Consider the following 12,858-nt stretch of genomic DNA (forward strand, 5'->3'; position numbering starts at 1 on the left):
GAAATGAACAAGTAGTATTTTCTATACCACTTTCATGTATCATTTCCTAAATGTGACTTTTCTTTTTCTTTTTTTTGTCTTTTTGCCTAGGGCTGCTCCCGCAGCATATGAAGGTTCCCAGGCTAGGGGGTCTAATTGGAGCTGTGGCTGCTGGCCTATGCCACAGCCACAGCAACTCAGGATCTGAGCCACGTCTGCGACTTACACCACAGCTTACAGCAATGCTGGATCCTTAACCCACTGAGCAAGGCCAGGGATCGAACCTGCAACCTCATGGTTCCTAGTCAGATTCGTTAACCACTGTGCCACGAGGGGAACTCCTAAATGTGACTTTTCTTTGTGGCATAAAATGAGAAGGGACAGAAATACTATAATCTTTTTAAATATTGCCCAGCCTAAGCAAGGACTGTGCTAAGTCTTTCCATGTTATACCCTATACACTAGTCTGTAAGTACATACTTTTTTTTTTCTTTTGGGCTGTGCCTTTGGCGTGTGAAAGTTCCCATACCAGGGACTGAACCCATGTCACAGCAGTGACCTGAGCCACTAGAGTGACAATGCTGGATCCTTAACCTGCTGCACCATAAGGGAACTCCTCCAAGTACATTCTTAAACAAACATTTTTTGTTAAACATTATTAGCTTGCCAAAACAACTTGCAAAATTTGCTTACTATCTTTGCAGAGCTGTGTCAAGATGTTACAGATTTTCTCCTTGTTTTATTTGAGTTCTAAAAGAAGCTGTCCTAATGGCACTTAAAGTTCAGGTTTGGAAGCTCCCTTTTGGTGCTGTGGGTTAAGGATCCAATGTTTCCACAGCTGTGGTGCAGACTGCAACTGTGGTGCATGTTTGATCCCTTCCCTGGCCTGGGAAGCCACAGGTGTGGCAAAAAAAAAAAAAAAAAAAAATTCAGGTTTCACTCTTTAATGGCAGGTATCAGTACCTACGTGCACCACAGGCTGATTCTCGTCTTTGCAGTCACCCACTGCCATGTCGGTCACATGATCTGAAATCAGTGGGTCTGAAAGCAGTGATGCATGCCTTTCAATGTGACCTGACATCTAGATGAATCTTCTGATGTTTAAGCAGCTTTTAATGGGCAATTATTGTTTTGAAATGCATTATAATAGATAGGGAGATCCTATTCTACTCTCATCTAGGTACCACCTAGATGAAGAGAGCAGACCCAGTTGGAAGCTGGTGGTAAAAAGTGAGGACACCAAAAGATGCTGATACATGTTTATTTTGAAAGATGAGAGATGAAGATAAAGATGAAAATAAGTAGCAAGTAAATAATCTCTGATTTTTTTCCCCATACCTTGCAAATAGGACAAGATATAAATCCAAATGTTATCCTTGGTCCAAGCCATCTGTTTTCCAAAACTCGTCGACAGCACTGTAAGTGGAATACGTGACTACAATCCAGCTTAAATGAAGAAGAGAGAAGGATATAAGCAAACGTAATAACAATAAACGTGAGAAAATGGCAGAGTACTCAAAGTGCTACTTAAAACAAGTCAGAGAAAAATCTAGAAATTCAGTGCAACAAAATTTCAGCACTTTTCTACTATTCGTTGGATGTTAATGAACCAGGTCTTCAGCTTCTCCCAATATTTACCATTCATATATGAATGCCACCTTAGAGAGAGTATGCTAGGTTAGGGAGAAATGTGAAATTATTCACATTTTTGGTATCTCGCTGAAAGAAGAGGAACTACTGATTTACAGATTAAGATTTATTTTCGAGGATGTTCATTATCTTGGAATCATAAGAACCGAAAATGCAACTAAACAACTGGTAAGCATTAAATAAACTTACTTATTAGCAAATTGTAACTTCTATAATATTACTAATATTATAGCTGTATGATGTACATTATGTATAGAGGTATGGGTCATTATGCATAAATCGATTACATTGTGCTATAAAACACCATGCTGGATTCTGGAAATTAAGAAGAGAGAAGCTGCTGGATAATTTAATTTTTTCTCCCTTTTGCACACTTGACACCTTCAATTGATTAAATGGACTCACACAAATCTTAAATTAAAGCTCAGCAACAAAAGTGAGATAACATAAAGAGACAGAATTTGCTCTTCAATAAACCGATAGATATTCGCAGGATATTTTCTCCCAGGGGTGTAAGATAGAGTCAATCACTGTGTATTTGACAAGTATATTTGTATTTCCTTTTTAAAAATCCAGGCACATTTAATACTTTAAAAGTAAAGACAACCTGAATGGCAGGTGCTGCTGAGAGCGCTTCGGTGAAACAGATCATGCACATGTCGTCAGCGTCTTGCTTCAGAGTCGAGGCGTTTTTATCACAGCCGTGTAGGCAGGGCAGACAGTGCTCTTCGTTTTTAACGCCTCCACACGGATGGCCACAAGGATGCGTCTTACTACAGGCTATCTTAGCATATTCCTGTTAAAGGTGAATCACAATGGCACAGGGGAAAAAAAGGGCAGACATTTACATCCATTATATTAAAACACTTTGCCATGAGAAATAGATATTTAGGCCAAGTAACCATGAAGTGATTTTGATTCGTTGTTTGAATATAATAGACTTACTAATGAAATTTTTCTTTCAATGTGTTTTAAAATAATTTCGCTCCACATAAAGGGAATGCTGATTAAAAAGTGAACTGCAATTTCCATCTGTTATCATGCACAGCTATGAAGAAAAAAAAATTGTTGACATATAATCATGCAATCAACACCTGCCCCCCTGCCAAAATAAATAAAAATACAGGTGTCTTTCATTATCTGTGCACTATCCAAATTCTTGTTAACTAAACTGATGAATCAAAAAATATTTGGACAGCATGGAATATGTACAGATATTCAGGATCAAAGAACTTTCAGATACTAAAAGTTTAAGGAAAAAAGTGGATAAAATATGTAAGAGGCTAAGGAAATGCAGGCCATAGATTTTTACCTTCTTCCAGCACAAAAGTAAATGTTAAATATATGTGGTGGTGGTAATTGGAAAGCGCACAAAAAGAATCTGATTTAGGTTTGAGAGCCTTTATCGGATCCGTTCTCAGCTTTCATGAAGCAATTACCTCTTGGCAACGGTAATGCACTAATTTAGAAAACAAAACTGATGCTGAGCTCAGACTCTTTATTTATATGAAGTGACAGTGTCATGAGGGAACACATGCAATTTCTTACTGTGATGGCCTAACTACACACACACCTGGCAATCTGCATCCGAACAAACACTGCCCACAGCAGACAACTCCGTTCCACTCCTGGAGCCACAGAAACGGCACGCTTCTGAGCTACTTGTGGTGGGTTTGCCTAGGTTCAAGCAGAAAAAGAAAAATCCTCCCTAAGAATATGTTTTCCATGTGTTTTAATATAACTAATGGGAAAAAAAACAAAGCAAGCAGACCAGATTTGTATCAGTTGCTATCAGTGAGAAATTGGCGTGGCAGTTTTACAGCTGAAGGGTTGTAAACTGCCCTAATTACAAAGTAAATAATCACATACAGAAAAGGATAAGAAACTAAAGAGCTGCCTGAAACCAAATACATTATTAAGTGATTTATTTGTACTTTTTCAGTAAATAGAAATAGATAAGGCTGCTAGTCAAGACAGCAGGTCAAGCAGCTACGGTAATAAGCCCTTCACTACAAAAGCACAATACCAGATAAAACCTAACAACAAAAATTAAATAAATATAAAAATACAGAGAGGAAAGGGGAATCATTTCCACAGTGACAATATCACAAGGCTTAGGAGAAAATCTATCATCAGAGAAGATGAAACATGAAAAATAGAATTAGTCCCACCCGAAGAACTAAAGATAAAAGCCGTTTGAAAAGAAATTTAAATATGTTTGAAAGAAAGAACAGAACAGGAGTTCCCATCGTGGCTCAGGGGTTAGTGACTCAAACTAGGAACCATGAGGTTGTGGGTTCAATCCCCAGTCTTGCTTAGCAGGTTAAGGATCCGGCGTTAACGTGAGCTGTGGTGTAGGTTACAGACATGGCTTGGATCCTGCACTGCTGTGGTTCTGGCGTAGGCCAGTGGCTACAGCTCTGATTCGACCCCTAGCCTGGGAACCTCCATATGCCGTGGGAGCGGCCCTAGAAATGGCAAAAAGACAAAAAAAAAAAAAAAAAGAACAGAACAGAATTATAAAACAAAGACAAAACAAAAGGAAAAAGCAGCTCAAGATTTGAAAAATACACACCAAGCTCATCTTAAAACACAGATACAAAAATTCTCAATATAATTGAATTTAGTAATATTTACAGAAAATTCCTTTTAAAAAGGATAGTTGATGTCATGAATACAATGATGTTTCAAACATCAGAACATTTATTAATGTAACATACAGCATGGAGGGATTACAGGAGAAAAAAAAAATCAGCTGTGAGAAAAGACCATGATCTTGGACTATGAAAAGTTACTCATATTTAGAGTTAAGTCTGTCAGGTTTACACCTAACTCCAAAATCAGAAATTTGTATCAGTCAGACAGATGGCAAGACTACAGAGGTGTTGAAAACTGAGAATTTGTAAGATTCAATGTAACTTTCAGCCAGACTTTAGAAATGTACCAAAACGATAAACGCTTGTTTTGGAGATAAAAGGACTTGCCCAAGGTCACACAGCTAGTGGCAAACCAGCTTTCCTGACTCTTAGTCCAACTTTCTACCGCAGAACACTCAACATTGTCTAGTAAATCTAAAAGCAGAGACGTGATCATGATGTCATAATCACTTGAGAATACATTCCAAATCGCTCACATCAATAATGCAACTGAACATCTAGTTCAACTGTCATCAGTGGGGATGGTTCAAACTCTTTTTTAAGGCATGGTTCGACCTTAAATCCTTTTACCTGTGTGTTCTCGGAATTCCACCATTGCCTTCATTGTCTTAGAATCTGCCAGTGCCATCAACCAGAACAACTTGGTTCTACCACAACCTTCATGAAGGTCAACCTTTATGGCCTCTTCTTCTTCTTTGAAGACCTATTAAAGAAAAGGGAAAAATAAATTTATCATTTTGAAAGAGGAAGTGTAAGATTCAATTATTCGATAAGGGAACAGCTTTTATTTACTAAGCATGCTAAGCAAGTTCCAGGTATTTCCAGACTTTTCTTTAATCTTTCCAACAGCCCTACTTTTATAAATGTGGAAAATGAGTCTCAGAGAGGTTAAATGACTTGCTTGGTCTACACAGTTGATAGATGAGACAGTTGGGAACTCCACCCAAGTCTTTGATTCCAAAGTCCATTTGTCCATTTTTTAATTTATTTCAGAATTTACTGAATATATTTTATGTTCCAGATACTGTCCTGCGTGTAAGTACGGAAATCTTCACCTGTCTTTGATGAGTTTTGGTTCGCCGATGAAGATGAAGGAATCTGTCACAGTCAGTACATAAGTTTCCACATACATTGCATAAAATGATTGCTGCAGTTTCACCGTCATCATGGTTATCACACATGGGCTAGAACAAGACATTTCTACATGTTATAACAGATTAATGAGAAAGTCTTATTTATTTATTTAATTTCTTATTTGTTTTATTTTTTTCACATCTGTAGTTGTGTAATGATCATCATAATCCAATTTCACAGGATTTCCATCGCACAACCTAAGCACATTCCCTTACCCTCCAAACTGTCTTCTCCGGACTGTAAGTTTTTCAATGTCTGTGAGTCAGCATCTGTTCTGCAAAGAAATTCAGTCTGTCCTTTTTTCAGATTCCACATGTCAGTGAAAGCATTTGATGTTGGTGTCTCATTGTATGGCTGACTTCACTTAGCATGATAATTTCTAGGTCCATCCATGGAGAAAGTTTTAAATACTCAAAAATTGAATGTCATTTATATACAATAGGAACAGACTGTTACTCTGAACTCTATGAAGAATTTAGAATCTGAACATAAGACAGAATTACGGCAAGTGTACTTAAATATAAAAAGCCCTCAAAATCCCCAATTCAACGATTCATGTGCTATGTGGGTTCAATAATTAATAAAATTAATATACTTTTCTTACAGACTTAAATTTCTCCCATTATATTCAAACTTTCTGTATGCTAAACAGATAATTTATTTTAAAAACATGAATGCTGTTAAGAAAATGTTGAACGAACCTATTTAAAGTTTTCCTTTCCAGTGAACCTAGGGACACCTATCAACTCACTTTGAGTACATTTGTGAATAAACGGTATATCATGTTGCTCTCTTACTGCTTTATTTCTGTCTTACTCGAAGATTGATTACATTTTGGTATAAAATCTAGATTTGAAGCAGTTTGGCTAAAAGCAAATCTTGATATGATGCAAACATGACTCAGAAAAGAAGGGAAAATTTTTTTGTTGTTCTTTTAGGGATGCACCTGTGGCATATGGAAGCTCCCAGCCTAGGGGTCAAGTTTCAACTGTAGCTGCCGGCCTAAACCACAGCCACAGCAACACCAGATCCAAACCACGTCTGTGACCTACACCAGAGCTCACATCAATGCCAGATCCTTAATCCACTGAGCGAGGCCAGAGATCAAACACATGTCCTCATGGATACTAGTCAGATTTGTTACTGCTGAGCCACAACTAGGAACTCTGAAAAGTTTTTTTTTATGCAATTAAATCCCTTAATACACTATGAAGAGCGGATTCTATGTGAAATAGACTTCTGACCTGAATTGGGTGATGAGACACAATATTTTCAATAGCTCCACTAACTGAGTTTTGACATGCAGAATTTTTTTTAAGGCTAAGCTAAAGCTTAATATAAAGAAAAGCAAGATACATTTTTAAGAAATCATTCTGATCTTACCATTTGTTTTTGTTGTCCATCCTTTCCCATCCATCTCCCGGACGACAGACGATCTACGTGGTCCTGGTCAAGAACGCACAGTGATGCCAGAGCAAGCCAGAGCTGTTGACGGGAAAGGCCGTTTGGTTACGACTTACAAAATATGGACTACCATGGCTCAGTGGCTGCTAGGTGGACTTGAAAAAAATGCAGATCCCCAGTGGCACTCAAGCCTCTGGACGTGGTGCCAGGCACGCATGCCCACAGCTGTGTGTGCCATGCACACAGCAGGCATGCAAATACACACTGATTGAATGACTGTTGCTCTGATGAACCATTCTGTTGTCTACCTGACATAAAATTATCCTTTACTGGTCAACTATGTAAACAATACTTTGATACATAAATTTACATATTTCATGTACCAATGCCTTCTCCAAGTTTTATACTTAGTGTTATCTGCTTGAGGCACTGAATTCCAAGGAGGGTGGTCAGATGTGCACAGTCCCATGAGGATGGGTAGCAACAGTCCCTCCGAGGTTTCGAGATGCCCCTCACGGCCTAAGCACTAGGCTTGGTACACTTTGTCAGAAGTAAGTAAATGTTCACAAACTTTAGAAAACTGCCCTCAAAAATAGTTTAAAACTTTCTGAGGGTAAGCTTCATGTTTATATAGAATGGCATATTCCTTCATTATTGAAAACCGGAAAATTATTTAACGGTCTCAAACTCTGAGAAATGCATGTGAGTATCACTGGATATAAGAATAAGAGGGGGTAAAATAGGGAAGGAGAAACTGGAGGCGAGTTAAAGTGGGCAAGGAGAAGGGGAGAGCCATCTGGAGGAGTGTGGGAGGGTAGGAAAGGGCGGCTCGCAGAACAGCTGCCCAGAACCACGTGCACTGGCAACACCGTACCCGCTGGCTTCTTCTGCCCAAGGGAAATGCAGTGTATCTTCTCTTTCAGAATTCTGAGGATAAATTTTGGCAATTTTTACTAGGCTTTACTTCCTCTTTAATGCTGTCACACTGCCCCACTTCAAGGAAATTTCAAGTCTCTTTTGGGAGTATATGGGACATGAAATTTGGTAGGTTAAAATTTACAACTGATCAGAGTTCCCGTCATGGCTCAGGGGTTAACGAACCTGACTAGGAACCATGAGGTTGTGGGTTCGATTCCTGGCCTTGCTCAGTGGGTTAGGGATCTGGTGTTGCTGTGAGCTGTGGTGTAGGCTGCAGAGGCGGCTTGGATCCTGAGTTGCTGTGGCTCTGGTGTAGGCCAGCGGCTACGGCTCCGATTAGACCCCTAGCCTGGGAATCTCCATATGCCGCGAGTGTGGCCCAAGAAATGGCAAAAAGCCAAAAAGCCAAAAAAAAAAATTTACAACTGATGTCTCATCTGAAGAATGCAAAATCACTTCCTAAAAGATTCTGCCCCACCCTGCCCTAGGGACACATTCGCTGCCTTTTTTTTTTTTTAAAAAGGACCTACATATTCAGTAAGTAGGTTATTGGGCTCAACTTTTGGGCAACTGAGCTACCACAGAAGAAGCAGGAGAGGCTTCGTCTCTGAAGGACCTTCAGTCTATCATAGCTTAATGCTGATACTAAAATTACAGTAAATATATCATTAAAAAGACAACACACTGACATAAGGGCAATTTAGCCTTTTCTAACCAGTATATTCTTAGCTGATAAAGAACACATAAGACTGAATATTAACAACACCATGCTTAATTTAGAATTCAAGAAGCCCTTCATAACTTTTTTTTCTCTTTTTATAGCCGTACCTGTGGCATATGGAAGTTCCTGGGTCAGGGATTGGACTGGAACTACAGCTGCAACCTATACCACAGCCATGGCAAAACTGGATTTAAGCTACATCTATGCTGAAGCTTCTGGCAACACCAGATTCTTAACCCACTGAGCAAGGCCAGGGATCAAACCTGCGTCCTTACAGAGACAATGTCAGGTCCTAGACCTGTTGAGCCACTATGGGAACTCCCATCCTTTTTCGACAAATATAATATTTGGTAGAAAAAAAGTGTTAAGATTAAGCTAAGCTTATTGATTTAAGTTTGTTCAAACCTATTACAAAAAAAGAACATGCAATAATATAGAGAAAATGAGAATAAGCCTACCCTAGTAGTTGCAATGCATCTCACCGGAGATCTAAATTCTTCCTCCATCTTGGTCAAGGCAATGATGGTTTCTGCAATGGCATTTTTTGTCACCCGGGACCATGCTTCTGACAGATGACCCTAATGAGCAGTACAGAAGGATTTAATAAGCAACATAAGAAATGTATAATCAAAATTCTCTTATCATCTCTTGCCAAAAGGAAAGATTTATTTGCTAGTGGAATTTTATTTTATTTACTTATTTATTTATTTTTAGAGTCACACCTGAGGCATATGGAGGTTCCGAGGCTAGGGGTCAAATCAGAGCTTCAGCTGCCGGCCTAGACCCCAGCCACAGCAACACAGGATCCGAGCCGCATCTGTGACCTACACCACAGCTCACAGCAGTGCTGGATCCTTAACTCATTGAGCGAGGCCAGGGATCAAATCCACCTCCTCATGGATATTAGCTGGGTTTGTTACTGCTGAGCTACAAGGGGAACTACTGCTAGTGGAATTTTATTTTATTTTTTGTCTTTTTTTTGCCTTTTTCTAGAGCCACTCCTGTGGCACATGGAGGTTCCCAGGCTAGAGGTTGAATTGGAGCTGTAGCCGGTGGCCTACACCACAGGCACAGCAATGCGGGATCCGAACTGCGTCTGCAACCTACACCACAGCTCACAGCACCTCTGGATCCCTAACCCACTGAGCAAGGGCCAGGAATCGAACCCACAACCTCGTGGTTCCTAGCCGGATTCATTAACCACTGAGCCACGACGGGAACTCTGCTAGTGGAATTTTAGATCAAAGGGCATACTTTAAAAGTCCTATACAACCGTATGAAGAATTCAACTTCTATTCACTATCTTGATGATTCAAAAGAAAAGTAAATAAAACTTTAGGTTCTCAATACACTTTTCCTATAGAGTTCAAGGGTATTTCATCTCTCATTTAGATGAAAACAGAAATATTGAAGTATCTATCAGTGAGATATTGTGTATGTGTTTGTGTATCTGTGTGTCTGGCCGAGCTTGCAGCATGCAGAAATTCCTGGGCCAGGGGTGGAACTTGTGCCAAAGCAGGAACCAGAGCCACAGCAGTAACAATGCTGGATCCTTAACTTGCTCAGCCACCAGGGAATTCCAAAAAATTCTGATCCCGAAATCCTTTTATTTAACATGAAATTCATATAGCTAAGCTAACTGCTTTAAAGAGTATGACTGGAACCCAAGAGCTCAAATGTGTTCAAATTATGACTACTTTAATTTGCTAACCTGATTTTTACTGAACACCGACATGTAACTACTACAGAATTTAGGTATTCCTAAACATCCTTCCTAAATAGTTTCATCCAATGGACATACTCAGAAAGCCCATCTGAGAACTGAAAAAATTCTCAATTCCTCTGATTGAGGAAAGAGCCATGCTGTTGGGTAAAGTGACAGAGAGAACCTCGAACTTCCGCAGAACACCCTTTCTCCTCTCACAGCTACATGCTATCAATCCTTAAAGGGACAGTTCCATGTCACATTCCTGCTCCTCTGAAACGCCTGCCAGCCTGCTACTTGTCAGGACCCGATCAGCCACAGTGTCTCCCCTCCTCAGGCTGGACTCCTGCCAATGGGGTGGCACGTGAGGAAACGAACACGGAGCAACCAGTGAGAGCCGGGCACCCTGAGCACTAACTCCCCCTTTCCACACCCCCACATCTCCCCGCAAAGCTGGCATCCAGAGACAGCAGCACTGGACAGTCGTAAACCACGAGAACTGAGGACAACAAGAAACCTTCCCTCTGAAAAGCCCCTTTTTCCTTTAGCCTTTTGGATTCAGGCTGCTTTTTTTTAGGATTCGAAGAGCATACTTTCCATTTTAAGTTTTAAAGTTTTGAAAGACTTACGTAATAATTCTCAGTAAATTAATTGGGAGGCTTGAAATGAAAGGTTTACACAAAGGGCAAATTTATCACCAACTGCAAAGACAAGTTGGTGCGATAGTGAACCTACAAAAAAGCCTGTATACAAAGCCAAGTATGGCGAATGTTTCTCTCCCATCGATTCAGTAGAATAATTCCTACTTGTTTCGTTAACCAAGTTTCTATTGCACTTCACTGACACAAGGATCAGGAGAATGGGAACTTACTGCAGCCATATCCTTAATAAGCTTAATGATGATCTCCGAAATCTGAGTAGGAGTTGAACCCTTCATCCACCAATGACTTTCCCCTCGTCGAATATAACTACAAAGAAAAGTCTCAGTGATAATTACAAATGAGTAAGAGGAAAAGTGTTATTTCAGCATGCAACATTTCAATTTTTTTATTAAATTACAGCAGCATTTTAATTCTTAAAATGATACAATCAGGGCATTTTAAAAGAAAGTTAATCAAAACCTAACTCATAATCTATCTCTTCAACCCCAAGAAAGTAGTTATTCTGATGTGAGTTCCCTTTCAAATATCTCACTGTTTATATATTATCTTTGCATGTATCTTCTAGAACAGGAGTATTTAAAATATATCCAATATATCCAAAGACCACAAACTCTTTGGGCATACTCCTGTTTCTTTCAGCTGGACTTTTTTTTTCCCCCTGGCAAGGCTATCTAGACGAAGGAGGAGATATGCATTCTGGTGCTCTTTGCTTTGACTAGCATTATTCCAGATGTCTCTACCTTTCTGCCGTTATACATACTGCAATGACAAACATCTCTGTGTATACATCTGGCACATATATGAACATTTTTGAGAGAAATGGTTCTATGAAAGTAGAATTGGTAGGTCAAAGGATACGCATATTTCAAATACAAAGATACATTATCAAGCTGACAGCCCAAAAGACTGCAGCAATTTACATTAACATTTACATCGGATGTCATTAAAAAATGCCTATTTTTTTTCATAATGCTACCAATGAAAAGGTATTTTACTATTTTTTAATCTATATTTCCCTGATCACCAAAAAAGTATCTTTTCATTTATTTATTGGCATTTGTAATTTTTCTCCTCTCAACTGTTGGTTCTTGTCACTTATTTTTGTATCAGTTGTTTGTCTTTCATTGATTTCTAGTCATTCATTCTTCTAATATTATGATAGTAATTTATTGTCTATTATATAAATATTAAATTTTTTTTCCAAGTAAGTTTGTATTTTAAAACATTTTGATAGTACTGTCTTCTTTATGTAGCCAAATCTGTGAGTCTTCCCCTGTTACTTGTGGGTTCTGTGTTCTGTTTAAAGGAGGTCTTCCCAAGTTGAAGACTACAAAAAGATTCTTCTAAAATTTGTCCTATTTACTAGAATTTAAAAGTAGAAATACATAAGCTTTAATTGATCTCAAGTTTATTTTGTACGTGGTCTGAAGATCTACTTTTTTTTTTTTAAATACTTGTAAAGTACTCTAATGTCATATATTCAGCAGGCTTTCCTTTCCCCACTAGTTCAAAAAGATACTTTTACTGTACACGGCATTCTCTTTTACACATGGGTCAGTCATTTATGACTTCTATTCCTGGTAAATAAGCAAATGAGATGGATTTTGAAATGTCTTAATTCTCCAAACAGTAGCTGACTCTGTCTTATTTTTGTACCAAAACAGATACAATGACCAACCTGGAATTGAAAATCATTGGAAGGGTAACTGTTGTAACTCCTTTGCCCACGGAGGTACCAGCTGTTCCTGTGATGGTAGTTCCTTTGGCTTTTAGCTGTACTGTGAGTGCTTTGGCGATGCATCCTAGGAACATGTCCAAGATACCTAGCTTATTCCAATCTCCCTTCTCTGTTGAGTGAATAATATCACTGATATCTGCTGGAGGGAGAGATTTCACTCCTATTATGCTGGCCAGACGATTAGGGGTCACTTCTGGCAAAACTCGTCTCAGTAAGGAGGTCACCTGGTAAGAAAAATAAAAGAATCCTATTTAAAGACTGACATTAATTTTTTTTTTCTTTTTAAATGA

The 12,858-nt window shown here is 38.9% G+C and overlaps 1 protein-coding gene across 10 annotated transcripts in view; it reads right to left on the reverse strand.

Moving 5' to 3' along the window:
* The window catches only part of MYCBP2 (MYC binding protein 2), a 263,517-nt gene that overhangs the window by 11,951 nt on the left and 238,708 nt on the right, over positions 1-12,858 (reverse strand). For all 10 annotated transcript variants that reach the window (XM_047755874.1, XM_047755873.1, XM_047755872.1 and 7 more), the window contains 9 exons: positions 12,509-12,792; positions 11,040-11,136; positions 8,922-9,041; positions 6,804-6,905; positions 5,342-5,470; positions 4,857-4,989; positions 3,203-3,306; positions 2,237-2,425; positions 1,318-1,425 (listed from right to left, as the gene is read on the reverse strand). In XM_047755874.1, the coding sequence (XP_047611830.1) occupies positions 1,318-1,425; positions 2,237-2,425; positions 3,203-3,306; positions 4,857-4,989; positions 5,342-5,470; positions 6,804-6,905; positions 8,922-9,041; positions 11,040-11,136; positions 12,509-12,792 (1,266 nt within the window). The remainder of the gene's footprint in view (positions 1-1,317; positions 1,426-2,236; positions 2,426-3,202; positions 3,307-4,856; positions 4,990-5,341; positions 5,471-6,803; positions 6,906-8,921; positions 9,042-11,039; positions 11,137-12,508; positions 12,793-12,858) is intronic.

This window comes from Phacochoerus africanus, chromosome 13 (genome assembly GCF_016906955.1).
Source record: "Phacochoerus africanus isolate WHEZ1 chromosome 13, ROS_Pafr_v1, whole genome shotgun sequence".
NCBI lineage: Eukaryota > Metazoa > Chordata > Mammalia > Artiodactyla > Suidae > Phacochoerus > Phacochoerus africanus.